General features: G+C 41.6%; 2 protein-coding genes and 1 non-coding gene across 15 annotated transcripts in view; 2 read left to right on the forward strand and 1 right to left on the reverse strand.

Annotated features, from left to right (window-relative positions):
* Positions 1-20,788, forward strand: part of Ptcd3 (pentatricopeptide repeat domain 3) — a 34,201-nt gene extending 13,413 nt beyond the window's left edge. For all 4 annotated transcript variants that reach the window (XM_013352860.1, XM_026787978.1, XM_005364747.1 and 1 more), the window contains 17 exons: positions 1,939-2,054; positions 5,000-5,055; positions 6,298-6,385; positions 7,838-7,898; positions 8,319-8,404; positions 9,189-9,333; positions 10,215-10,265; positions 14,155-14,244; positions 14,431-14,459; positions 15,244-15,350; positions 16,471-16,549; positions 16,640-16,730; positions 17,357-17,442; positions 18,396-18,544; positions 19,426-19,467; positions 19,873-20,031; positions 20,224-20,788. In XM_013352860.1, the coding sequence (XP_013208314.1) occupies positions 1,939-2,054; positions 5,000-5,055; positions 6,298-6,385; positions 7,838-7,898; positions 8,319-8,404; positions 9,189-9,333; positions 10,215-10,265; positions 14,155-14,244; positions 14,431-14,459; positions 15,244-15,350; positions 16,471-16,549; positions 16,640-16,730; positions 17,357-17,442; positions 18,396-18,544; positions 19,426-19,467; positions 19,873-20,031; positions 20,224-20,314 (1,526 nt within the window). In that variant the 3' untranslated portion in view covers positions 20,315-20,788. The remainder of the gene's footprint in view (positions 1-1,938; positions 2,055-4,999; positions 5,056-6,297; positions 6,386-7,837; positions 7,899-8,318; positions 8,405-9,188; positions 9,334-10,214; positions 10,266-14,154; positions 14,245-14,430; positions 14,460-15,243; positions 15,351-16,470; positions 16,550-16,639; positions 16,731-17,356; positions 17,443-18,395; positions 18,545-19,425; positions 19,468-19,872; positions 20,032-20,223) is intronic.
* Positions 18,961-19,097, forward strand: LOC113458026. The gene has a single exon (XR_003378470.1). It is a non-coding gene; the product is annotated as a small nucleolar RNA SNORD94 (small nucleolar RNA).
* Positions 20,789-25,777: 4,989 nt separating the features above from the next.
* The window catches only part of Immt (inner membrane mitochondrial protein), a 50,062-nt gene continuing 48,119 nt past the window's right edge, over positions 25,778-27,720 (reverse strand). For all 10 annotated transcript variants that reach the window (XM_026787976.1, XM_013352852.2, XM_005364754.3 and 7 more), the window contains one exon: positions 25,778-26,719. In XM_026787976.1, coding sequence (XP_026643777.1) covers positions 26,106-26,719 — 614 coding nt within the window. In that variant the 3' untranslated portion in view covers positions 25,778-26,105. The remainder of the gene's footprint in view (positions 26,720-27,720) is intronic.

Consider the following 27,720-nt stretch of genomic DNA (forward strand, 5'->3'; position numbering starts at 1 on the left):
AGGACAGGCTCCAAAGCCACAGAGAAACCCTGTCTCGAAAAACCAAAAAAAAAAAAAAAAAACCAGAAATATTTTAAGTTTTGTGTGAATTTTGTTTACATGTATTATGTGTACATCATATGTGGGCCTGGTGCCTGCGGAGACCAGAAGAGGGCATCAGATCCTCAGTAACTGGAGTTACAGATGGTTATTTTGCCACCATTTTGGGTCCTGGGAATCAAGCCAGGTCCTGTGGAGGAGCAGCGAGTGCTCTTAACTGCTGAGCCATCTCTTCAGCCCCAGAGGAGTATTTTAAAAGAAAGATTGTTCAACTGGGATCAGAGACTTGGATATTGATGTGATTCTGCCTCACTTAGTAACCTAGTTAAAGGCCATGCAACGTTTCCCAAGTGTCTAATATCATGTTGTGCTTTGAGTTAGATATGGAGAACTCTTGGTTTTTTGAGATAAGGTTTCTCTGTGTGTCTCTGACTATCCTGGAACTCACTCTGTAGACCAGACTGGCCTTGAACTCATAGAGATCTGCCTGCATCTGCTTCCATGAGTGTTGGGATAAAAGGCATGCACCACTATTGCCTGGCTAGATCTGAAGAACTTTATAGGAAATACAATTCTAGATATTGTGGCTGGTAAGCTACAGTGAATGTACATGTGGTCACCTCAGAGGGACCATTATCATTAAATTTTAGGAGTCTTGAATGCTGTTTAATGAATTAGAATAGAAGAAATAAAAACGTGGGAAATCATTGAAAATACGATTTGAACCCAAAACATTTTCTCATACCCTTCAGGAATTTAGGTGTCTGACACCTGAAGGATGACAGCAGATAGTATGTTGGTGAGGTTTTTCTGCTTTCCTGGTGTGAGCAGTGCTTGGCAGGAATCTGGATTGCGCTCCTCGGGGATAGTGGTATAGGTGTGTGCAGCCCCTCAGTAAATTCTTTTGGGGTTTTTGAGGCAGAGTGTCATGTGGCTTAAACTGGTCTTAAACACTTTTTGGTCAAGGATGGCCTTGAACTCCTTCCGCCTCTGTCTAAAATGCTGGGTTGTAGGTCTGGGCAATTATACCAAGCTTAATAAATTGAGCCTTTAACCTTTTAAAAAAAATACTTCTTTTTGAAAAAAGATTATATATTTTTTGTGTGTATGGGTGTTTTTGCTCTGTATATGTAAGTATGGTTGTCATGTGCCTGCTATTTGTGGAGGTCAGAAGAGACTATTCACTCCCTTGGAACTGAAGTCATGCTTGTGGTCCACCATGTGTGGGGGGGTCAAAGTTCACAGGTCTTCTGCAAGAGCAAAAATGCTCCAGGCTGCTGAGCCATCTCTCCAGACCCCTCTTTTCTTTCCTTTGTACTTTTCTCTGTAAAATGAGTGCTGACATGGGAGTTGTTTTGAGCAGTAGGTTTTTGGTGGGTTTTGTTGTGGATTTTTGAGGTGCTGGGAGTCAAATGAGTGGTTTTTAAGATGATTGTGATTGTTCATTTATGCTAGTCATTCTTAGTACAGTTTTACTGAGGGCCTGAATCCAGTTGGGATAATTGTTTTTGTATATTCAGTGGATCTGTCTAAGGGAATTAAGTGGAAATTGACCTGGACCCTCAGGTCATTCTTCAGTGACAGGTTCCAGAGAGGAAAGGCCAAGGGGTCAGAAAGCAGAAGATACCAAAACTGGGGTCAAAAGGTCTCACACAAGCTTTGTCTTATGGCAAACAAGTTTATTAAGAAACAGCGTCTTACATGCAGTTTGCAGGGGGACAGTGGGACAGAGTCACCAGAAAGCCATCATGGTTAATTGGTAACATGGTAGGAGGGATTAAGTATGTAGCCAAATAAGCCACCATTAATAGAAAAAAAAATGAAGAATTTTATCTAACAGGCATTCTTTGGCTCTTGGATATTTGAAGGTTTCTTTCTTTTTTTTTCTCCTAACCACAGGAACCACAGTCTCTCTTGAAACAACTAATAGTCTCTTGGATTTATTGTGCTACTATGGTGACCAAGAGCCCCCAGCTGACTATCCATTTCAACAAACTGAGCATATGGAAAACTTGGTAAAAAAAAAAAAAAATTGGCTTTTTGTTTCTAAAATAATGTTTTCTCAAAATGGGCCAGGGTTGTGTGCCATGTGTCAGAGTAGTAAAGGTCTGTACTGAGAGGGCAGAGTAGCCTTCAGTGAGCAGTGATTGATGAAGGAAGGCACATTGATCATTGGTTTGTATTCATTCTTAATCAGTGTATATTATACAAAATGATGTGTTTTATTATGACATTTCATTGATATATGCACTGTATTTTAATAATACCCCTCCCCTTACCCTCTCACCTTTCCCAGTGGTCTCTTTCATTTTCCCAAATAGCTCCCCTTCTACTTTGTTCGTATGAGGAAAAAACAAGCAACGTCTGCTTTTCTGACTATATATAATCTCTAGTTCTACCCATTTTTCTACAAATGACAGAATTTTGATCTTTATGGCTGAATATGTGCCACACATTTTGGGGGGAGGTGAACGTAGGGCCCTACACATACCAGATAAGTACTGAATTGTGGGACCCTTTCTCCAGCGCCTCCCCCCTTTGTTTGTTTGTTTTTGAGATAGCGATCATGCTAATGTGCTTGGACTAGTCTCTTTTTCATTGTTGTTGTTTTTTGTTTGTTTTTGAGACAGGGTTTTTCTTTAGATTTTTGGGCTCTCTCCTGAACTCACAGAGATCCACCTGTCTCTGCCTCCTGAGTGCTGGGATTAAAGGCCCCACCACTGCTCGACTGGACTGCCCCTTAAATTCATATTCTGCGTGCATCAGCCTCCTAAGTACCTGGGTTGCAGGCACCACCGTTAGCTCTAGCTACACATAGCTGGGAGTGGTAGCTATATATGCAGAGGCTGGTAAATCTCTGCATTTGAGGCCAACCTGTTCTGCATGGTGAATGAGGCCCAGCATAGTCAGTGCTACAGTTCAGCTATTGTAAATGGGGCCATAGTAAGTATAAGTGTGCAGGTATCTTTACAGTATGTAGTTTTTCAGGCATATACATGCATTGTGGAATGGCATAGCTGGATTGGATGCTGTTTTGAGGAAATTTCATGCTGATTTCCATAGCCGCTCCACTAGTTTTATGTCCCCAGCAGCCGTATTTAAGGATTCCTTTTATCCTGCAGCCTCACCAACATTTGTGGCTAAGGTGAGGTAGAATCTCAGTATAGTTTTGATTTGTGTTTTCTTAATGAAACAATTACATTAATTTTATTCTACTTAGCAATAGTTTGTCTTCATGTACTATATACTCAGGCAAAGTTTTGGTCAGAAACATTTGATCCAGTCCTCTGTCACTCTGGTGACTTTGTGTTGGGTAATGATCAAGGAAAGATTCTGTATTTTGTCACTGGTTACCCTTTGCTCAAAAGTTGTACATATAGGGCCAGTGAGATAGTTGAGCAGGTAAAGGTACTACTCCACAGGCCTGAGAACCCCGAGTTTGGTACCTGGAGCCATTGTAAAGATGCTATGAAAGAGCCAACTAGTTCCTCAGAGTTGTCCTGTGATCTCTTTGTGTGCTATAGCATTTGCAGGTCCATACTGAACACGATGGATTTTTAAAATTTATACAGATGTGGGCAGAGGAGGGAGCATGCTGGGCTTAAGCCAAGTGTTGCCTGTAGATGGAATAGTAACAGTCAAGCTTGAGGGTTTTATTTCTAGAAATAGATTTCAAGGGATTCTTTGTATCCGGTATACAGAGGTGTGTATGAAGTGTTTTTCTAAACTGGTATGGATTTATGCCTGTATGTGCAAAGATCCTGAAAACAGTGTAGATAGCCAATAGCAGGTGATGATAATGAAGCTGTTGAGCTGTCAGGATAGCCCTGGTGGTATGGAATGATTCATCCTGGAAGGAAGAGGTTACTGAGCATCCATAATTAAAAATCCCCAATCCAAATTTTATAACTGAAACGCTCCAAAATATGAACTTTTTGGCTATCTATTAAATGGGAACTTCCCGCCTGGCCTTATATGATTTCAGTCTTTCAAAACTTCATGTTGTATGTATTTGGAGAGTAAATTTCATGTTTAGTTTATTACACTCTTTTGGATAAGGGGTTCAATTTTTGTTATTTTTCTAAAAAACATTTTTTCATTTGCAGACGATAAAAATATTTTAAAAGTATTTCTCAGTAATGATATTACGGATTGTTTCTGTTCTTCATCCTGTGGGTAACTTCCCTACATAGTAACTAGTGTTGTAAAGTGCTCGGGCAGTGAGCAAGTCATGTCTTCTGAGCCCTGCCAGACTGGCCCCCTGTTCCCAGCCTTGCTCCTGAAATAGCTGGCTGCCTACAGAACTAACCCTGGTTTTTGGAAATGCCAGTCAGGCCTCTATGTCTGCCTCATCCCTGACACTTGGTTTATAAGTAAGGGCAGAATTTCTAGTGTTAAAGGTCTACTATTAGACATTAATGGCAGTATCTCTTGCTTTTACCCCATATGTGCAGTATTTTTCTGAGTCGAACCAGTGTTGGGTTCTGTAGTAGATGCCACTTTGTTTTCTTTTCTGCTTTTTACCCCTAGACAGGCTGCAGAGGGCATTGTCTTTGTCCTATCTCTAAATGATCTCTTGTTTAAGAGCTGACTTTGCTTTCCTCTGTGTTCACTGATTTCACACTGAAAGAATTCTCTGTGGGTGGGAGCATTTTCTTTTGTTTCTCGTTGCCTTTTACTGATTTATTTCCCTTTAGCTTTCTAAATTTTCTTTGCTTTTCTGATTTTTCTTATTCTTTCTTTTTTTTTGATTTTTCGAGACAGGGTTTCTCCGTAGCTTTTGGTTCCTGTCCTGGAACTAGCTCTTGTAGACCAGGCTGGCCTCAAAATCACAGAGATCCGCCTGCCTCTGCCTCCTGAGTGCTGGGATTAAAGGCGTGCGCCACCACTGCCCGGCTCTGATTTTTCTTAAGTAGTCCACTAGCAAATATTGTCTTACCTTTTATTTCATTCATTCTAGGAAGAGGCTACAGAGGAAAGTAATCAGACATCCAAAATGAAGACTATTCCTTGGAAGTATGTTACTCGTTGAGAATCTTATATTTTGGGGATTTTACAGTCCTCTGGACTGAAAATGTTCTAAACAGATTTTCCCCCCTTCATTTTACAGATGTATTCTACAATCTGTCTTTATATTTTAGACATTTTGTCTTTTCTGTGTATCTGTGTGTGTCAGGGTTTCTCTGCAGTTTTTGGCTGTCCTGGAGCTCACTATGTAGAGCAAGCTAACCTTAACTCAGAGATCCTTATGCCTCTTGAATGCTAGGATTAAAAGTGTGTGCCACTTCACCTGGCTTATTAGTTATTGTTATATTCAGGATTCTACCTACATAGCCCAGGCTAGCCTCAAACACAGACCATCCCTGCTTCTGCTCCCAAGGCCTGGTATAACAAGTATACAACATCACTTCTGGCTTAGCCTTTTAAGAGTGTTAACTCTTGCCACCATACAAAACCCATTTAGGGTTTGACCTGGTTGTCCTTTTTGTTTTTCCTCTTTTAGTTTCATTAATAGTGCTGCCTTGAGATGTAGATTCCTAATTCTGATAGAGTTCGTGTATTTTTGTGAATGAGAAATAGTTTGAAAAAAGAGTAAATAATACTCATGGTTGGATGTTTAATTAGAGAGTGTGTAAGATAAAAATAAGTACTCTGCGTGGATGTATAGAAAAGACGGCTACTGTTAATACCAGAAATTGAGATCCGGAGAGATGGCTCTGTAGAGCATTTCCTGTTCTCTAAGATGGCTTGAGTTCCGTTCCCAGCACCTGTAGTTCCAGCTCTGGGCGGTCTGACCTCTGTGAGCACTAGCACATGTGACACACATTGAAACAAATGACACGCACATGGACTTGGCTTATATTGTAGTTCTGTCTGGTTTCTTTAGATTAGGAAATATAAAGTTGAGTATAAAGGAAAATGTATATAAAGTGTATCATTTTCTTTTCCTCTAGTGGAGGTGCAAAATCGTTCGCATTCGAATCATGCTTGCCTTGGGAATTCTGTATCAGGAGACAAGAAGTGGGGTGGGGAACAGAGGAGATCCTGCACTGTGTATCTTGTCTGCAGAGTTTTTCTTTACCTGGGGACCATGAGCTCTGCAGACCTTTGCAGACAACTGTAGACCTTTTTGACCCTCCATTTTTGAGATAATCCTGTCACACTCTTCTGGGTGGTACAATGGTTCTGAAGAAAATGGTGGCAGTTACTACTAGTTTTCCCAATGCCTCTGGTTCATGTTCATTCTGTTGTTTCTAGAACACAAAACAATGCTGAGAGAGTCTTTGCTCTAATGCCAGAGAAGAATGCACACTCCTACTGCACAATGATCCGAGGGATGGTAAAGGTACCTTCCATTATTTATTTTCATCTTGAAGGTCTATTGAGTTGGTGATTCTTTTCCACCCTTATACTAACATGGTTGGGAGATGCCTGGGATCCTGAGTGTATGTATAATGTGATTTTTGGGGGTTGAGTCAGTTCTAAACAGGGTGTCTGTTTGCTTCATACAACTTTTATACACATAACTTGAAAATAGTTTTGCTTAGACAGGGTCTCAGTATATGACCCTGACTGCCTGGGTTGTTATGCAGACAAGGCGTAAATTCACAGCAATATGTCTGCCTCTGCCTTGTCTTAAAAGGTGCTTCAAGGCCGGGCGATGGTGGCGCACGCCTTTAGTCCCAGCACTCGGGAGGCAGAGCCAGGTGGATCTCTGTGAGTTCGAGACCAGCCTGTCTACAGAGCTAGTTCCAGGACAGGCTCCAAAGCCACAGAGAAACCCTGTCTCGAAAAAGCAAAAAAAAAAAAAAAAAAAAAAAAAAGGTGCTTCAATACCAAACAAAAGCACTTTTCTTTTTCCTTCCTGCCTGTCTTTCTTTTTTTGAGAGACAGGCTTTCTGAAATTGCCCAGGTTGGCCTCAGACTCAACAATTCTTTCCATCCTATCTCCAGAGTAATTGGGATCATGGGCCTATACTACAGGACTTAGCATAATCATTTTATGTAATATCTTTGTGAGTCTATGCTCTGTTTGTAGCCTGTTAAATGAGGTTCTATTTATGGGACTCAAAATTTTTGAGCTTCTCAACATCTCAGATTTTGGATTAGGGTTGAACAAGCTTTATTAAAGTTTTTGAGTTTGTTTTCTGTTTATTCATGCGTGTATGCTTCTGTCTATGTCTTGTGTTATATAGGAGTGTGTGTATATGCTTGTATGCATGCATGTACACACACTTTCATTGTATGCCTGCAGTTGATAGTAGACGGTGTGGATCCCTTGGAACCAGTTAACTACAGGCATGGGTGTGGGATTTAGAACTCTGGTTCTTGTGATGAGCACTCTTAAAGGCTGAGTTACCGCTTCCTCTTGAAGATCAGATGGTTGGAAGCTTTCCCTTTTCTTTTTTTTTTTTTTTTTTTTTTTTTTGGTTTTTCGAGACAGGGTTTCTCTGTGGCTTTGGAGCCTGTCCTGGAACTAGCTCTGTAGACCAGGCTGGTCTCGAACTCACAGAGATCCGCCTGCCTCTGCCTCCCGAGTGCTGGGATTAAAGGCGTGCGCCACCAACGCCCGGCTCCCTTATGTTCTGAGATGTCTTAGTGTTAGTTGTGAGTTGTCTAACATGCTCTTGCCTCACCCTCAGTGTCATCCTTGAAAATGTCTCTAAAGCATTGCTAGTGTACCCGGAAGATCCCTACTGTACTAGGATGCAAGCCTCCTGAGAATTGGAGGCTCCTGTTTAGTGTATTCACGTTCCCTGCTGGGAAGATTTTGATGATGTTGTTTTTCTCTCTCCAGCACCGAGCTTATGCACAGGCATTGAACTTGTATACTGAGTTATTAAATAACAGACTTCGTGGTGAGTTTGGGACTCCCCTCTCGCTGTGTCTTCCTCTGTACTATGGTTCTCAACCTTCCTAATGCTGTGACCCCTTAATACAGTTCCTTATGTTGTTGTGACCCCCCAACCATAGAATTATTTTGTTGCTACTTCATAACTATAATTTTGCTACTGTTGTGACTCCTAATGTAAATATTGGATATCTGATATGCACCTACAGGTTGAGAAACAATACTCTAACAAGAATCGGTGGGATTTTTGAATTTTGTCTCAGTCATTGACCCACGGTTGTTGTTTGGGGAGCTGTTTGACTTTTGCTGCCACACTAGTGATTAAGATGGGATTAGAGATCTGGTTCTATGACCATTTTCTTTTCACTTCATCTGTTTTGAAGTAAATTTCCAACCTCAAGTTTTGTTAAGGTACTTTCTTTTACAGCTGATGTGTACACCTTCAATGCACTGATTGAAGCAAAGATGTTTATGCCTGATGAGAAATTTGAGGACAAATGGAATAACATACTGGTAAGGAAATACCTTCATTGTCTTGCTGTCCCTTTGACTAAGAAATACTAATTTAGCATTTTTGTGGCGGTCCCTTGCTTAAGAATCCTCTCTATTGTAGGTTCTGAGGAGGATACTGATTGATCTCTGACTCCATAGGCCTCTCTGTTGTGGGGAGGAATACTGATTTGTCAGTGACTACATAGATAGGATGCAGGAAGAGTTGGGACACTTAATGTCTAATTGATTTTATTGTTAGGTGCAAAGGTACATACCTACCTGCTGTAGAATTCTAACCAGGGAAGTTAAATTAAAATCACTGGAGAGATTTTGTCGAAACGTAGAAATAGAATGTGTTTTTATGGTCACCATGGTTGCTTTTCATTTTAGTCTCAGGTTGGTGGAAGATTGCAAATCCCCTGTGGTGCATGATAGGATGTGGAGAGACAGACACGTTGACCTATGACAGTGTTCAGAGGCTTTCTAGAAGATGAGATCCCTGGCAGGCAGTTCTTTGTCAGCTTTTGGTTTTGCTGGTTTTCTTTCAGAAAGGGTCTCACTATCTAGCTTTTATTAGCCTGGAGCTTGATATGTAAGCCAGGCTGGCTTTGAACTCAGAGATCCCTTGCCTCTGAATCTCAAGTGCTGGGCTACCAAACCAGGCTGTTTGTTTTTTAAAGCAGATAATTATTAAATTAAGGATATAGTTAATAATTTGTTTCATATGTGGCCACAGAATTAAATTCTCTGTGCTTTGGCAGATTATGCTGGAGTAAAAAAAATTTCCTGTTTTGGATTCGCCCAGGATCTGCTGAAACATATGGTCGCACAGAAGGTGAAACCGAACCTGCAGACTTTCAATGCCATGCTGAAGAGTCTCCGGAAGTTTTACTTGCTTGGAAGGCTGCCGGCCTTACAGACATTACGTGAAATGAAACACATTGGAATAGGTAAGGGTACATCCTGGGTCCTTACTGAAGGTGAGGTGAGCTGGCCTCTGGTCTCAGCCACAAAAGCAGGAAGTGTCTTTACCTTTACCATTACTTTCCTGTTAGGGTTTCCTTGTAGCAGGTGTAATTTCATGTGCAGTTGCTCCTTTTTGTCTTGGCATTCAACTCAGATAAAAATGTCTGATAAAATCATTGTGAATATGTATATACTGGTTTTTGAACATTCCTAAACAATACAAGAAGTTGTTTGCATAACATTTGTAGCACAGCAGATGTTACTGGAGATCTAAAATGCTTTGACGTGCACATCAGGATGTGTATGAGTCACATGTAAATACGTCACCATTTTATATGAGCATCTGAATAGCCGGGCATCAGGGGTCCTGGATACCAAGGGTCCCATGCATACCAAGTGATAACTGTCTGATAGGTGATGCCTTCTATTTCATATTTTTTTTTACAGTAAATACAATGTTACTTTAACACCTGAAAGACTTTTTTGTAGTTCTCTTGACTTTAAAGGGAATTGATGACTTTGCTAGCCAGTTTTAAATTCCAGGATGTTTTTCTAGCATAATTAGGTATTCCAGCTCTAATTATGTACTACTATATAGTAGATGCTTCAGTAATTGCTTAGTTTAAGATTCTTTGGGCATTGACTGACTTCGTGGTGTTTTGCTGTTGTCAGTAATAAATCGCTCGTATGGATAGTAACAAAGTGTTGTCTTTAGGGTGACTTCACCTTTTTGTGGGACAAGCTAAGAATGTCTTCAAAGGAATAGAAATATCTTTTGCTTAAATGTTACCATTGTGCTTCAACTTTATTTTAGATAACTGTTATTATTTATTTCTCTTTTTTTCTCTCTACTTGGTAATTTGAGAGCCCTCACTTGCAACATACCATCATATTATTCATCTCTTTTATCACCGAGGTATGTATAACTTTACATTATTTTGATTTATATGAAAGTCATTTCTTTTGAGTTTTATGTAATTATTGTAGTACTTGCTCCTTATATGAATTAAGAATAGAGGCTGGAAAGGAAAGATGGCTCAGTGGCTGAGAAAAGAACACTGTTCTTTGAGAGAACTGTTCAGTTCCCAGCATCCATCCACATGGTGCCTCGCAATCATCTCTAATTCCAGTCCTTGGGGATCGATGCTTCTTCTGACCTCCAAGGGCAGAAGCATAAGCATACATACAAACAAAACTCCATACACAGCTGGGCCTGGTGGCGCATGCCTTTAATCCAACACTTACGAGATCTCAGTGAGTTCAATGCCAGCCTGGTCTACATAGAGAAACCCTGTTTTGAAAAACAAACAACAAGCATACACATAAAAAAACATTTAAAAATAGAGAATTCAGCCCTGCGTGGTGCTGGATACCTACAGTCCTGGTGCCAGCACTTAGGAGACCGAAGCAGAAGAGTCAAGGTTGGAGGCCTTCAAGACAGTTATTTCCCAAAAAAATTAGTTTGAACAAAAGGTTAATCTTTAGAGTAGAACCCTTGATTGTGACATAAATGCAAACTGGAGAGGGCTGTAAAGTGTACTTTAGTTGCTTGCTTTTTCTCTTTTGTTCCCTTTGTCTTTGATCTTCTGTTTTTTTGTGGGGCCCACCACCCAGCTCCCAAATGAATCACACATGGAAGCTTATTCCGGTGTTTTAGATAGGCACAGTAACACAGGTTCACATGTGCTCAGTGTAATAACTTAGTAATCACGTATCGGTAGTTTCAGTATATTAAAGAAAATGTGACATTAGGGTTCAGCAACTACATTCTTTTTCTTTGTGGGTTCTAAGAATCAAACTCCATCATCAGGCTTGGCAGCAATTACTCTTCTGTACCACCGAGCTATCTTACCCCCCACAAATTACCCGCTCTTACTCTGCCATCCACACTCCTGTCATTTTTCATACAGTGGTTCCCTCTACTTTCATATGTCATATATAAACAGAAGCGTCTGCATACTCTGGGTTTTATGTGAAAAAGGAATGTAAGAGTTGTCTGACTTATTTTTTTTAATAGAGTGATCTCCAATTCTGTTCTCCTGCAAATTGAATCTGTTTCTCTTAAATGGAACTCCATCATATATTCCAGACCTCATGTCATTTGTCTGTAATAATTTGAAAAATCAAAGCAATCAGATCAGATAGATGTTGGGCCAGCATATGATATATGATTGTCAGAGAAAGGGAGCTAGAGACCCTAGGAAGATAGGTCACTTAGTAAAATGTTTGTTACACAATTGAAAAACTATAGAGCTTGATCCCAGAACCCAAGTGTGGTAGCACATACTTGTAGTCTCAGCAGGAATGGGCAGGTTTTTCGCCTTAGGGCCATCCAGCCTCGCCATTTTACTCTTACCTTGCTCTTGTCATTCCATTTTATCATAGCACCAAGACAAACCCTGTTACAAAAAGATGGTTCAGTGGGTTAGGTCTTTGCAAGCCTTGGGAATTTAAATTGGATTCCAGAACCAGTGTGAAGCCAAACCACGCGTCTAATCCCACCGTTCACGGTGAGACGGGTGGAAAAGACCATAAAATCCCCAGAAACCTGTGGTTCCTAACCCCTGTACCTTAATGTTGAGATTAATAAGCATATTTCCTTTTCAGAAAGTTCTTGCCTATGCCATAGTTTTAAAGTGATGTCCCTTTGGTTTTTATTTAGCATTTTGAGTATTATGTCCTTCATTAGTCTTTGACCCATTTTTAATTATTTTTGTACACAGTGTGATTTTTTTTTCTATATGTAGAATTTTGAGGGCCATAGAGATGGCTTAAGCCAGTGGTTCTCAACCTTCCTAATGCTGTGACCCTTTAAAACACTTCCTCATATTATGACCTTGAACCATAAAATTATTTTCATTGCTACTTCATAACTATGATTCTGCTACTGTAATGCTTATAAATATCTAATATTCAGGATCTCTGATATGTGACCCCTGTTGAAAGGGTAATCTGACAACCCACAGGTTGAGAACTACTGGCTTAATTGGTTAAGAGAACTTGTTGACCTTTCAGAGGACCCATGTTCCACTCCTAGCACCCACAGACTCACTTCCACCTGTAACTCCAACTTCTGGGCAGCTGGCATTTTCCTCTGGACTCCTAGAACACCAATACACACATGGTACTCATTCACATATATCAGTGGTTCTGGGGTCCCATATCAGATATCCTGCACAGTTATGAAAAAACAACTAAAATAATTTTATGGTTGGGGGATCACCACAAAATGAGTAACTCTATTAAAAGGTCTCAGAATTAGGAAGGTTGAAAAACACTAATATATATGAATAAAATAAAAACCTTTTATCAAAAAGGCTGTGTTTCTACAGTGTATTTCTTGGTCTTTGGTATATGAATTCATTGCTGAGTCCTCTCTCTTCAGCTCTGCTGGCTACACGTGTGTTTTTGTGTTAGTGATAGGAATGTAAGTTTTAGTGCTCACAGAGAAGCACTAGGGAAAACAGTGGTGTTGAACACACCAGGTTGTCTCGAGTGGAGAGATAACGTGTTTTCCCTCCAAAAGACGGGAATAGATAGGGTTAATAGCCTGTGACGGGAATAGATAGGGTTAATAGCCTGTGACGGGAATAGATAGGGTTAATAGCCTGGTGACCTGTATAGCCTCACCACACTTACCCCCCAGACCCTTCTCGGGTGTTTACCTTGAGCCTGCTTTCTTTGTTAATCTATAGAGCCTCTCATTATGAAAGAGTCCCAATATCACTTATGTTTCCAATAGTTTTGATGTAGCCATGCTTTACTTTACACATCGGATTGAGTTCATCATCACCAGGAGACTTTTTCCACTTTGGGCTGGGCTTAAATATGCCTAAAATAAATACCTGGCTTATTAAAATAAAGAGTTTGAACTAGCACCAAGTATTGAGTTATGTTGAACTGGGCTGACTTCTTGCTTCTGTGAATTGCCATTCTTCTGACCATGTTGTTTGCAAAGGCACCCCCTTCCCATCTCAGTAGGTGTAGTTTTTGCCCTATTCGGTTACCTTTTCCAAAACCCAGTTATTTTGCTGTGTAGCGTAGAATGTCTTGAACTTGCTATGTAGCTCAGGTGAACCTGACTCATGGTCTTTCTACTTCGCTGTTGGGATTAAAAGTATGTGTGGCCATGACTGGCTCATATGACTTCTGCCAATTGCCCCATCCACTAATCCATTCTTCAGTTGGATATTTTTTCTTGGCTTCCTTATCTGGTTTTACTTTAAAAGAACACAGATACCACTAAATAATTTGGTTAAGTGTGTTGGTTTGAGATTGGGAGCTGTTGGTATTTGTCCCACTTGTTGGAGGGAGTGGGGCTACTTGGTCGTTCCTGGCTCCTCAGCCCCGAAATAATCACACAGAAACTGTATTAATTAAATCACTGCTTGGCCCATTAGCTCTAGCTTCTTGGCTAACTCTTACATATGAATTTAACCTATTTCTATTAATCTGTATATCATCACGAGGTCATGGCCTATCCGCAAAGTTTCAACAATAAAAGCAACACATAGAAAGACCTCGCATATCACCCACTCGAGAAATTTGAGCTTTTTAGGAAAGAAATGAATAAAAGTGAAGAAATCTAAGTAGAACATGAGAACAGAGCATAGTGATTCTTAAAGATTTTACCAGTGCTTAGGCTCTGGGCTATACTGGTCTCTTTAAGCAGGTTTTGGCCCTGCCCAGCTCTGCCAGGTCTTAGGCTAAAGATGGAGGCAGCAAATATGGGTGGGGCTATGAAGTTGGTTCTGCTTGTGAAAGTGAACTTCTGATTTAAAAAAAAAAAATTGCCTTTTCTGCAGCTAACGCTATAAAAACACCATCCCTCATCATCTATGATATTATGCAGGAATTAGAGGGAAGGACATTTTCCCCACAGGACCTGGATGATGGTATGTACAGAAATTACTTGTGCTATTCCTTTAGCTCATGATGGGTGGTTTGCCTGAGTGCCATTAGAGGCCTTGTATTTGGATTGAATATTCTGTAAAAGCCAAGATGTCTTGGCATAGTGATGTAATTAATATGAAAACAAGGTTACATCCATAGCAACCAAACTTGTGAACTTTTCTTTTCAGATAAATTTTTTCAGTCGGCCATGAATGTAGTAAGTGCCATTTCCTATTTTTCCCAGGTTCCTCTCTATTTCTTCATTTTACCTGTAACTGAGAGCTTTGCATGTCCTTTCAGTTAATTCTCTGGTCATGTCTTTGCTTCTACTTTCCTTCTTTCTGTACAGTCTATACTTTCAAAACTTTAAAAATCATACCCCAGCTCTATTCTTTATTGTGTTGTCCTTTATGCCTGCTTTGATAGCTTTCAGAATGGTTTTTGCCCATTAGCTTTGTAGATTGATGGAAACAGATTATTATGTTGGTTTTTATTTTATTGTCATCATAGGAGAAATTTCGTGTTTTCTGGATGAGTAGAGAACATCCTGTTTAAGGGCTCATGGGCTCTCAGATGTAGCCCTATGGTAGTGTATGTCACAGGAGGGGAGAACTCGTATTTCAAGGCTGGTTCTTCAAGCTGTTTCATGGTGATTTTAATGGTGCACCGGAATTGCTAGTTCAGTAACTTTGTTTTAAATTTCATAAAACTAGGGCTTATTTTTTCCTCAATTTTTTGTGCCTTTTTGCTGTCAGGTAATGAATTGAATATTGTTAGTTAAATATTTATGCAAAGAAATACATACTTTTTTTTAAGACAAGGTTTCTCTGCGTAGCCCTGGCTGTCCTGGAACTCTGTAGACCAGGCTGACCTCAAACTCACAGAGGTCCACCAGCCTCTGCCTCTTGGGTTGGGTCCAGAAACGCATACTTTTTCATTATGTATTGAGTCTCTGTTTGGCTTACAAGAATGTCTGGGTAATATTAGTTGCAAATTTTCAGTGTTCATCTCTCAGAGATTTAGAACTTGCTTACCAAGTACATCGTCTTTTAAATACGGGGGACAACAGGAAATTGATTGGAAGTGATCTTCAACTCAATTTCTATTAGTAAGTATGTTACTTTATATTTTTTAAAGAGAGATTGTCTGAGTGTATGCACACACCTGGAAAGCCTCCTATCTCTGCTCTACCTTGGACTTGGTAACATGCATTTGCTAGGAATGCTTGGTTTGTTGCATGGTTTCTGGGATCCAAACTCTAGACCAAGGGCTCTTAACTCTTGAGCCATCTCTCCTTTGATTTTAATCACTAAATTCTGCAATGGGAGAATGTTAATGACTGTTTATCTCAGCTCTAGTTTTAGGCTGTCTGCCCATTATGTCATAGTTATTGAGCACTTGGAGATTAAAGCAGTGGGGCTAAGGAGATGGCTCCATGGGTAAGGTTCTTGTTAGGTAAGAATGAGGTCCTGAGTTCAGGTCCCAGCACTCACTGGTGGTATGTGTCTATAACCCCAGCATGAAGGAAGAAGTAGAAATACGCAGATCCAGTAGCTAGATGACCTCAGGGTGGTCACAGCAGTGAGATGGACTACTAGCTGTCCTCCGTTCACCGGGACAGGCAAGCGCATCTGCATACATACATACAAACAAAGAAATAAAAAGCAGTGATAAAATGACCCGTCTAGTGTATATTTAGAGATTTTATCTTCTTTGTTTACATTTTATAACTTTATGTGTCGTGATTGTGTTGTTGGTCCCCCTGAGTACTTTCAATACAAGTAATATTTACTTCAAATAATAGTTCTAGGATCTGAGCAGACAGCCCAAATGGTCCAGCTGAGGAATAAAAGATCTCAATTGGGAAATTAATTATAGCTAACACTTTCTTGGTGAAACATTGACCCTTATAACTGGAAATTGGAAATAGTTTTTATTATTGTGTGTATGTGCCACAGCATGGGCGTCCGGGGTGGGGGTTCAAAGGACAACTTTGTGGAGTAATTTCTCTCCTACCTTTACATGTGTTCCAGGGATAGAACTTAGGTTGCCAGGTTTGTGTGGCAAACAAAATACCTTTACCCCCTGGACCATCTCAATAACCTGAAATTAGAAACATTAAAAGTCTATGTTCAGTACATGAATAACTATACTGAAATTTGACTCATTTTTTAACCTCATTGTTAAGCACACAGGCTTTAATCTAAACATGCCTTTTCTCTCCACAGTTCAAAGTTTTTCAGTTTGATTTGTTCAATGGAACAGATTGATGTCACCTTGAAGTGGTATAAGGACCTAATACCTTCAGTAAGAGGATTACTTGTCTTTTGTGTTTATAGATTGCTGAGTATCTCTCCTGATGGATACTTTAAAGTCATGTTTGTACTTCTCTCTCAGGTCTTCTTTCCCCACTCCCAAACTTTGATAGGGCTTCTGCAAGCATTGGATGTGGCCAATAGGCTAGAAATGGTTCCTCAGATTTGGAAAGGTTAGTGTCAATTTTTGCAATATCATCTTAACTTCTGTTTGTGTTTTTAGGACTGAAAACTTTCATTCTTAACTAAGTTAACACATTTGTGGACTATTGCTCCTCTTATATTGGATGATTACACATGGAAAATATGCTCGTTTTGTGGAGTTCTTAAATAATGGGATCTAGGAAAGATTGCTAATCATGTAACGTACTTAAGCTTTAGTGTCAGTATCCTTCCATAAAGCCTGATTGATCTGGTGCAGTAAGAATCAGTAGCAATGCTGATTGTGTTGTTAACAGTCATAAACATAGTTGCGTCTCGGTCAGTTTCATGTGCTTCAGATAATCAGTGTTTTGAGAATAGGTACTGCTCTGTCTTACTTAGTATTGGGCATGTGCTGTGTTTTACATTGACTGCAAACAGTTGAACGCAAAGATTTCACTGTATAGCTCTGGCTGCCCTGGTATTCACTTTGTAGACCAGGCTGGCCTTGAGCTCTCAGAGATCCTCTGCATCCCAGAGTGCCAACTTTCTCACCCACCAGAAGTTAAAAGTCAGTAGTGGATAAAGGTTCACCAGATGTTTTGCATTTTGATGATCAGTGTTATTTATTTATTTACTTATTTATTTTTGCTTTAAGATAGTAAAGAGTATGGCCATACTTTCCGAGATGCCTTAAGACAAGAAATCTTGATGCTCATGGCCAGGGATAAACACCCACCAGAGGTAAGACTGTCTTGAGGCTCAAGTTCCATCATTAGATGTATACTGACCTGTGTATTTGCTAAAATTATGTCCTTTCAATGGTTGTTTCCCTGAATTTACCCATCTTTTGTTGGGTTCAGATGTGCAAACCTAGATTTAGGTTAAATATGTATTACCAGTAGCAAAATACCAATCTTAGTGTTAGCCTCATTCCTCTAGTCTAAAGCAGGCAGCAGGAATATAGTTATGACAGTGAATGCCAGATTATCTTATAATAAGTATTCCGGGCCTAGAGAGCTGACTCAGTGGAAAAGCACTAGAGGACCAGGGCTCAGTTCCCAGTACCCACATCAGGCAGCTCACAAATAACTGCACTCAAGTGCATTGCCTCCTCCCCCCCCCCCCATACACATAATTAAAAAAGAAGGGTTGGAGAGGTAGCTCAGTGATGAAGGGCAATGTGCTCTTTTTTCAGAGTGCCCTGGTTCGACTCTCAGAACCCAGGTGGAGGCTCACAATTGTCTGGGACACATACAGTCAAAACAGCCATACACATAAAATAAAAATTACTTTTTTATTATTAGAGTGAGTTGTTTGTATTTTTCTCTGTAATTGCTACCTAAAAAGATGTGAGGTGGCTCAGTGGATAAAGGAACTTTCTACCAAGTCTGATGATCAAAGTTCTTTCCCTGGGACCTACATGGAAGAAGAGAACCAACCCTCACAAGTTGTCCTCTGACCTCTTCACATGGGCTCTGGCACCCTTTTGTGTACATCTATACACAGCCAATCAATAAAATAATACACAACCTTTTCAAGGAAATTCATGATATATTTCAAACATGTAGTTAACTGTATTATTGCAAATCAGGTCCAGGCTTCTTTTTACTGTATTTCTTGTTAGTCATGCATGTGATAGTTTCTTGGTTTTAAAATTGTCAGACCAACTAGGCACTGACTCTTAGAGCCTCTAGCTTCAGGTGGCATTTGCTGACTGTGCTGCTGATATCAAATCCACATATGAAAGCCAAGATGCCCGGCAGACTGCTCTTGATTGGCCAGCCAACTCTCTACAGTATATAGCTGTCCTTTTTTTAAGAGGTGGCAGAACCCAGGAAGCATGGTGAGTGTAAATGCCAACATTTATTCTTAAAGCCAAAACGTGGACTCAGGTTGATAGATGAGTGTTCTCTAATTCAGCTTAGTGACAGGAAGTACAGTGGGATTTGGGTGGACACTTGCGAATACCAGTTAAAAAGCAAACTTTTGGTAAGGCCAGTATGTATGGTTTATTTGAGAAGAGGGCATTGTTCAGGCAAGCTGAGAATTCATGTTTCATTTTATATCTTTTGGTTTTCTGTGTGTATTTCATGAATGTATTGCATATCTATTGCTAGTCTATTGTTTAAAACATCTTTTTCTGAAGAAGAATCTTGTCTTTGGGTTGTAGCTCAGTTAAATGTGACCTGTTTGGTATTGTGTTGTCAGTAAAGACAAACAAAGCATTTGCATGGTCAGGCAGATTGACACACTATGAAGCAGGCTGTGATGATTGGCGCAGGGGTACGGACCTCAGCTGAGTCATGGGAGCTGAATGTATGTGTTTTGCCTTTGTCTTGCATGTGGCAGGCTGATGGCGTTCACATATATGAGACTGTTGCCTTAATCTGAGCCTGTTCTTCATACTGGGTTTTAGGGCAGACTGACTCAGGCTTTAAGAGGGAAGTAGGCTAAGCGTGTCCCACTGCTTCTTCTCATCTGCACATTGTTGGATGGATCCCTCCTGCCCTGGAGGACAGCACTAAAAGCAGTCCTCGTCGCTGGCCACATCTCAGCTGTGCCTGTTTAGGTTGTGCAGCCAGAACTAGTTGAGCACAGGAATTCAGGGAGTCTAGGTAACTTCTCTTTAGGTCACTTGGTTTCTGAGCCTGCGAAGAGACAGAGCAGCTTTGTGTGGTTGCCACCTGTTTTCCTGTCAGCAGTCATCTTTTTCTTCTTTGACAGGAAAATGTTGGCACTTTTCAAAAAGCATAATAAGATTCCCAGGTAAGTTGACACCAAGAGGCCTCACCTGGTAGAGGCTTGAATTAGTCGCATGGGCTTTGAAATTTCTTCACGCACCTCCACTGCATTTGAGGGAGGGCTCTTTGGCTAGACAGGCAAGCATTTCGTCACCTACCATTCAGGACATCCTGAGGGAGCCTTTTCTCCACTCAGTGATCATATCTCAGGGATATACAGAAGGTTATTTTGTAACTTCCCTCCAAAGTTAATGAGGATTTGACTAATAAACATATTCTCAACTTTTCATGTAAATATTTGACTAAAAGTTAAGGGACTAAGTTGGCACTAGAGAAGTGATTGGGTGGTTAAGAGCACTTTGCTTGCTTTTACTTTTGTCTTGATAGGGGAAAAGTGAGTTGGGAACGTTCAGTTTGCTTTCTTTTACAGAAGTGAATTGTTGGAGGAGTTTATGGACACTGCAAAAGCATCTGAGAGCCCTGCTTTGGCCATTGAGGTGGTGAAGCTGGCAAGTGCCTTCAGCTTGCCTGTTTGTGAGAGACTTGCCCAAAGAATAATGACAGATTTCACAGTCGACGAAAAACAAAAGTAAGTCTGTGTATCTCCTCTTAGGGTGCTTTTCACTTTCTCAGGTACGGTATTGTTCCCTTACAAAGCCAGCGGTGGTGGTATAATAGTTGTTTCTTGAGTCATATGAACTGTTGGAAGCTTTCTTTGGTTCTTAAAGCTGTTGGGACTGTATATGTCAGGGATACCAAATACCATTTCTTTTTCTTACAGGGAAGCCCTGGGTAACCTCACTGCGTCAAACAACAGTAGCGATGGTGACAGTGACAGTGACAGTGACATCAGTGAAGACAAAAGAAAGTGAGATGGCTCACCATAGCTGCTGGAACGTTGGAAGCGGTAGCTAAGCAGACACAGGGCTGAAGATGTAAACTCAGTGGTGCAGCACTAGCCAGACACAAGGCCTAGGATTCTTCTCCAGCACCTGAGATGCAGATCTGGGCAGCTTTTGCCTAAACAGTGACCAGCACTATGAGGTCTGTGCAATGCAGTGTCTGCAGACTTCACTCCCATTAATCATCATGTTAGAACTCACTGGCCTTTGCTGCCCACCTGCTCTGTGGTGTGCTGGCCCTTTGGCCTAGAAATACCAGTTTAAACTGGTTCTCATGCAGGTACATAATTGTTGCTGTATTGATCGTATCCCAATTTGGGGAATACTTAATGTGAATAACTATCTTAGAACCAATTAAATCAGAAGCAAGTAACTGGTTTTAGGTTACACAACTGGCAAAATGATTAAATAAACAGTGATTCGATGTGTGCTTTTATTTAAAAACTGAATATAGTCTTTTTTTTTTTTTTTTTTTTTAATGTGTGTACATGGTCATATGGAGGCCAGGGGTCAGTGGTATCTTCTCCAGTTGTTTCTCTAGGTTTATTTCTTGAGGCAGGACCTCTCCCTGAGCCTGGAGATTGCTGGTCATTAGACCAGTTGGCCAGCCCTGGAGATCCGCCTGGCTTTTCTACATAAACACTTGGGGATCTGAACTGAGGTCCTCTTACGCACATGCCAAGCTCTTTACAAAGGGAGTTTCCTCTCCAGCCCCAGCCTTGTCTTCTATACCCAAGAATGTTTTGAGTTGTATGAGTGGTGCAGCTCTTGCTTAAGCACATTTTTTTCTCCTCCCTCCCCCCACAAGACATTTTGGGCCATATGGGCACTTTATAAGGGGGCTAGTGATAACAAAAGGATGTGAAATGTCATGACACTGTATTGCTACTGATCACCTTGATCAACATTATATTAATCGTGCTTCTGTCAAATGATAGTAATGGATAGAAATTTGAGGTTTTCAGGGCTAAGTTCACGAGTGCTTCCGCCACCATACAGTCCTCTCGGATAACTAAGACACCGAGTTCTGCACTGATGAGGGACAGCTTTATCTTGTCTGTGTTCCCATCTACATTTACTGTCTATTCCCAAGCTAGGGCCCAGTCTTGTCTTCATAAATCTTGGCACTCTCTTATCTAGAAAACAAAGTCTTAAGTAATATGGGTTTGGAAGATGGGATGGCACTTGATTACCTACAAAGCAATTTGGGTAAAGGACAGAGAAGCTGGCTGCCAGGAAGGATGTTAATTCTGCCCTTTGGCTCCAACTCTTCTGTTCCTGGGGGTTCCTGTTCCTCTCCCTGGCATTTGTGGTATGCCCCTTCCCACCCAGTCCTTGAGCACTGGTTTGAAGCCAGCCATAGAAAACCCTTTACACGAGCATGTGATGGACTTCTTATCCACTTGATGTGTGTAGCTCAAACTCATGTTTCTTAGCAAACCTTCACTGAGCCAGGAGGTGACATGATGCATGTCCCGTCTTCTGCTTGTGTTTCTCTCATCATAGTCTTTCATCTCCAGTATTTTTGTTGTTGCTTTTTTGTTTTTGAGATAGGGTTCCTCTGTGTAGCTTTGGAGCCTATCCTCTGTAGACCAAGCTGGCCTTGAATTTAGAGATTTGCCTGCCTCTGCTTCCCGAGTACTGGAATTAAAGGCGTGCACCACCACTGCCCAGCTTCATCTCCATTACTAATAAAAGGTTACCACTCCAGTTTTTACTTTCTGACCCAGCCATGCCTTGAATTTCATCTGTCTCAGTCCTATGCTTGCTTTTTATTTCACTGGTTCCCATTCCTTGGTAACGAGATTGTACAAATTCTTACAGAACTCTACCGCTGGCCATTTCTGAGTGTTTGACTCCCTGAGTGATCTGTTTGCCATGCCTACAAGCCCACATTATTCTAGTACCACATTCCCAAATGACTCTTAATTAAATGGATTTTTGATGCTATGGAACCCGTTTTCCCACTATGTACACCGTGCTGACTTTGATGGGCAAGCCATCTTGAGTGCCAAAATTGTAGCTGTGTGACACCATGCCTGGCTTTCATATGTTTATATGGGAAAGACTTGCCTGTAATTCAGTTTCGCAGTTTTAAAACAGATGGTATGGGATAGAAATTTGGAGTTACAATTCACACCCAATTAGCACCAGAATCAAGGGGTAGGTTTTTCTTTTTTCCTTATGCACCCTGGGTTGGTCTTGAACTCATAGGCCACATACTTAGCCTTCCTGAATCCTGGGACTAGAGGCACAAACTACCAGCTGGCTTGAGAAGCGTTGGAACATCAAGAGTGGGTGCTGCTTAAAACAGGTGCCAGCCCTGACATAAAAGCCGCCATAAGAAAAGCAACAGACTTTCTGAGACTCTAGGAATGGAGCTAGTTGGTATGATATGTGTGTGCATGAGACATGTTGAGTCCCCAGTGGTGCTAAGTCTGTGAGGACAGGATGTATCTGAGTGACTTGTAACAGGAACTGGAGAAACTAGGGCACCAATGAAACAAATGGGAGAAAGGATTTTCATGGAGCGGCGAGGTAGGACCTTAGGATAAAGATTGATTTACCTGTATGCAAACGTGCAGGTGCCCAGAGGACACCTGATCCCCTGGAGCTGGTACCACAGGTGGGACCTATTGGGAATTTGTCCTCTCTAGTCCCTTAATATGGACTTTAATGGTTAAGTGCCTCCTCATCGACCAAGACCCACTGGTCTTAAAACCTTTGTTTGGGAAAACCAACTTTTCTGATGACCATAGCTGCTGTAATAGACATAGCATCGGGTTCAGAGGAAACACTTTGTTTTTTGTTTTTTTTGTTTTTTTTTTTTTTTTTTTTTTTTTGGTTTTTCGAGACAGGGTTTCTCTGTGGTTTTGGAGCCTGTCCTGGAACTAACTCTTGTAGACCAGGCTGGTCTCGAACTCACAGAGATCCGCCTGCCTCTGCCTCCCGAGTGCTGGGATTAAAGGCGTGCGCCACCACCGCCCGGCCCAGAGGAAACACTTTGTATGTGCTCTTCTATAACGGTTACCTTCCTTCCTAGAGGTCACTTGGGGGGTAAGGGGCTCAAGACAGGGTTTCTCTCTGTAGCTTTGGAGCCCGTCCTGGAACTAGCTCTGTAGACCAGGCTGGCCTCGAACTCAAGAGATCCGCCTGCCTCTGACCTGGGATTAAAGGCGTGAGCCACCACCGCCCAGCAAGGTCACTTATTCTTATGGACAGCCTCAACCTTGTATACCATTAGGATGTACTCTCACAGCAATGGCCCCTTTACTAGATAGTGCTTTGTAACCATCCAAAATTCATAAAACTATCAAGTTTAGAGAAACCATATCACCTCCCTGCCTCTTACATGCCTGAAAGTGAAAGAAGCCTAGACCACTGAACCCGATAAATGTAAGCTTCCTACCAATCAAGCCTTTTTATTTGCTTTTTGTGTTAATGGAGATGGCCTGTTCTTCTGCACTGAGTTCAAGCAAGTTACTTTGAAACTGGTGGGATTACTCATTTGGGATTTGCAGACTGCTTTTATCCAGAACCTGTTGAAAGAACAGAGGATGAACGTTAATCCAATGTTCTGTGTTTAAAGACTGCTTAAGATTTTACTGCATGAACATAGCTCATTAGTTTTCAGCCACTGGCCTTTTTCTTTTTTTAAAAAAAAAAAAAAGATCAGGTCTGGCCTTTCTGATTTTCCTGCTGCCACCTCCATCTTGCTGGGATCCCAGGTATCCAGCACACTCAGTTTGAACACTCTTACAGGAATCAGGATGAGGTATGGTGATGGAAACACTGGACCCAGATGATCCCTTGGCTTTGTGTCAAGTCCCAAGTGGCCGTAGTATTTGTTCACATGCAGTTTAAATGGGATGCTGCATGAAGCAGGCATGCCCCACCTGACTGCGGGACACCTCAGACTTTGTTGCACAAGCCCGGTAGCTTCCATTTCCCTGAAATGGAGCGAGAATGCAAAGCTCTCCATTTCACTTTAGCAGTTAGCCCGGGCTAGGCACAAGTAAGGACAGGCTAAGCAGGAATTCCCTTCCTTTTTAAATATAACAGAGGTAGGTAGCACTTGGTCATAGCCACTGTCCTGAAATTTCCTAAAATTTGAAAGCCAGGGGCTGGGAAGATAGCTCAGTCTGTGAAGTGCTTGTAAGCAGGGCTCAAGAACCTGGAGCTCATCCCCAGAGCCTACAGTAAGCACCAAAAAAAGTCATGAATGTGCATGCTTCAAACACTGGCCATCCAGCTTAGCTTACTAATGAGTTTCAAGCCAGTAGAGGCCATGTCTGAAAAAACAAGTGGAGGACACCTGCACACAAAAAAACATCTGAAGCCTTCATTACTTTGATACAGAACTAAAAGGAAGCATTGTGTTGCTTCTGGTGAGCTCAAAGAATCACATCATTTCACACCCACCTGATTTTCTGAGTGTGTGGCCCTGAATGGCCTGACTTGAATGTAAGCATGAACCATAATGACCTAGTCACGTGTGAAGAAAGCCTTTCAGGGTTTGAAGAGAAACTAGATTTCCTTACGATATAGTATATTCTTGTGATAAGAACAGAAACGCTCGGTTTACATGACACATAACGTACTTTTGAGATGCAATCCTATTAGAGATGGGAGTAGGGAAGTGAACAGTCCAGGTAGTCGCCTACAGTGCATCTACCTTCAGAAACAGGGCAATCCACATGCAGGTGCTCCAATCAGACCCAGTGTTACCAAGCCAAAAGGCAAGCAAGGTCAGTGCTGTGCAAAGACCTCAATATACCCATTTGGAGAGGCTGTAGGTGTGCAACTATAGAAAGACAATACAGAAAACTGCTCTGATGTTTTGTTGGTATGTTTTCTAATACCCCAACAAAAAGTTAAAAACTGGCAGGATTTTTGTAGAGATGGTAGTATTCAAGGTATGAAGAATTAAGTCAAAAGTAAATAATGTTTCTTCACTATGGCAACTGTGCCAAGCTCAGACTTCATTGGCAGTCTGGCTAAATTCTGATTCCAGGTTCATAACCTCCATCTACTAAAGATCCTCAGTCCAGGTACTGGGAAGCAACACCACAGCAGGAATAGTGAGCTCAAGAACTCTGATAGAGTACAGATGTGTGTGTGTGCTGGATCCCAGTAATGCAGCTTTTCCTCTGGGGAACTATTGACTACTTCTTGTGCCTTTCAATCACTGAGTGCGAGGTCCCCAACTATACACACACTGGCACTTGGCTTCTACATCACTCTTGACTTTGACCATCAGGAGATCCATTCACCCCAAACATTCAAAGCCAAAGCAGCAGCCCTTGGATTTCAGGTTACCCAGCTCCGAGCTCTGAAACTGTAACCACAAGTCCCTACCACGGGCTGCTTCTTGTGAAAGCTTTCTGTTCACACATCAAACTGGAAATGGCAATTTGAAAAGGGATAGAGTACTCAGTTTTCATTGTGTTGCTTTATTCAGTTTGCTCCAAGGGCAGAATCAATAGTAGGGATCACAAACATTATTTTGAGTGGCTCACAAGCCTGATCAGTAAAACCTGAAAAACAGGAAGTGTTACACAAGTTGCAAATAAAGCCTCCTGGAGTTCATTGGCATGATAGCAGTGTAAGGACGGTAAATGCAACAGGTGTTAACATCTTGCACAGGACTTGGAACCTGATCACTTCTAGACAATTCTGGGACCCTTGTTGCAAACCCTGCAGATACCAATGCTGATTTTCTTTGATATGAAATATGACATTACACAACTCTTCCTAGGCCTTACTCTTGCTGCACTTGAGTGGTTCCTATTCCTACGGCGCTGGCGTATGCAGTCAGGATCTCCACTATCTGCTTAGTTTCTAGGGTCATTCGGGCCTCCTTCAGCCAGTCCTGTGCCACTCTTCTGGACTCCCCTTTTAGCTGATTGACAAACTTTGCTGCCAGCTCCAGGTCACCATGCTCAATACAGTAAGAGGCATAAGAGAGCAATTTAAATGTGTTTATATCCTCGGGGTAGAGCTCTGCCGGGGGCTTCAGCTGCCTAGGCGGGAGCAGCAGCAGGGACTGCAAGTAGGAAAGGAAGTACTGGTACAGGCTATTTCTGGTCTCGTCAATCATCGCCACCCTGCGGGCTTGTGTTTGGACAGCATAGAAACGGGCTCTTAGGGTCTCTTCACTGTATACCCCCCTGGTCAGGGACTCTGGAGGAATGGCTGCAGTTAAAGCCTGGGTAAATTCATTATCAGAACAGCTGACTCTGATGGCCTCAACGGCACTCCCCAGTGGGACGGTAGGTGTTTCTGCAGATGAAGTCTTCATGCTGTACTTTAATGCCTCCACTGAAAGCCAGAGCTGGTGGGCTTTTCTAGCTTCTTCTTCAGCAACTGCATGACCTACAAAAATTAAATAAATAAAGACATTTTTCTGTCTTCTTCACACACACCCCAGATACACCTTGAATAATCTACATCCAACAAGTTAACAAGGCCTTTTTACAAAGTAACAGGAGATGACACAGTTTGACGAGGACCTGATTCTAGTAACACTGAAAATACTGGGAGGGTGTAAGTGCACAGCACAAGTTCCCTTCTTCCTTTGAGATACAGGACAATGGCTCTTTTCTGAGGAGGATGGTAAGGTCATTCGTATTTGCAAAATTTCTTTTTTCTTTGGCAAGAGTATATATCCCTGGCTACTTTTGAACTCTATGTAGACTAGGCTGTCCTTGAACTCAAAGATCTGTCTGTCTCTGCCTCCTGAGTGTTGGGATATGGCACTATACCTGGAGATTTCTAGTTCAGACATTTTTATATTTGATAATTTGGTGGCAGGGCAGTGAAATGACAGGGTTTCTCTGTGTAACCCTGGCTGTCCTAGAACCCTGTAAACTAGGATGGCCTCTGCCTCCCTCTCAAATTGTGGGATTAGAGGCAGGATGGCCTCAAACTCAGAGATCGACCTGCCTCTGCCTCCCTTAAAGGCACCAATGCCTAGCCCTAGGCCAAGAATTTCAAGGCCACCAGTTTTTCCTAGGAAAAAAGCAAAACAAAACACATAAAGATTTCAAAACAGACTTAATGAACTAGGAATTAGAGAATGACTCAGTGATTGAGAGCACTAGCTGCTCTTCCAAATGACCCAGGTTCGGATCCTAGCACCCACAGGAGGACTTGCAACTCTGTCCGTGACTCTAGTCCCAGAGGATCCAACACCCTTTTCCGGCCTCCTTGGGCCTGCTTGCATGTGCTGTACATGCAAGGCAACATATACACATATGTAAAATTGCTTTTTAAAGTATTTTAACTAGGGGGCTGGAGAGATGGCTCAGAGGTTAAGAGCATTGCCTGCTCTTCCAAAGGTCCTGAGTTCAATTCCCAGCAACCACATGGTGGCT

The sequence above is a fragment of the Microtus ochrogaster genome (genome assembly GCF_000317375.1).
Source record: "Microtus ochrogaster isolate Prairie Vole_2 chromosome 14 unlocalized genomic scaffold, MicOch1.0 chr14_random_3, whole genome shotgun sequence".
Classification (NCBI taxonomy): Eukaryota; Metazoa; Chordata; class Mammalia; order Rodentia; family Cricetidae; genus Microtus; species Microtus ochrogaster.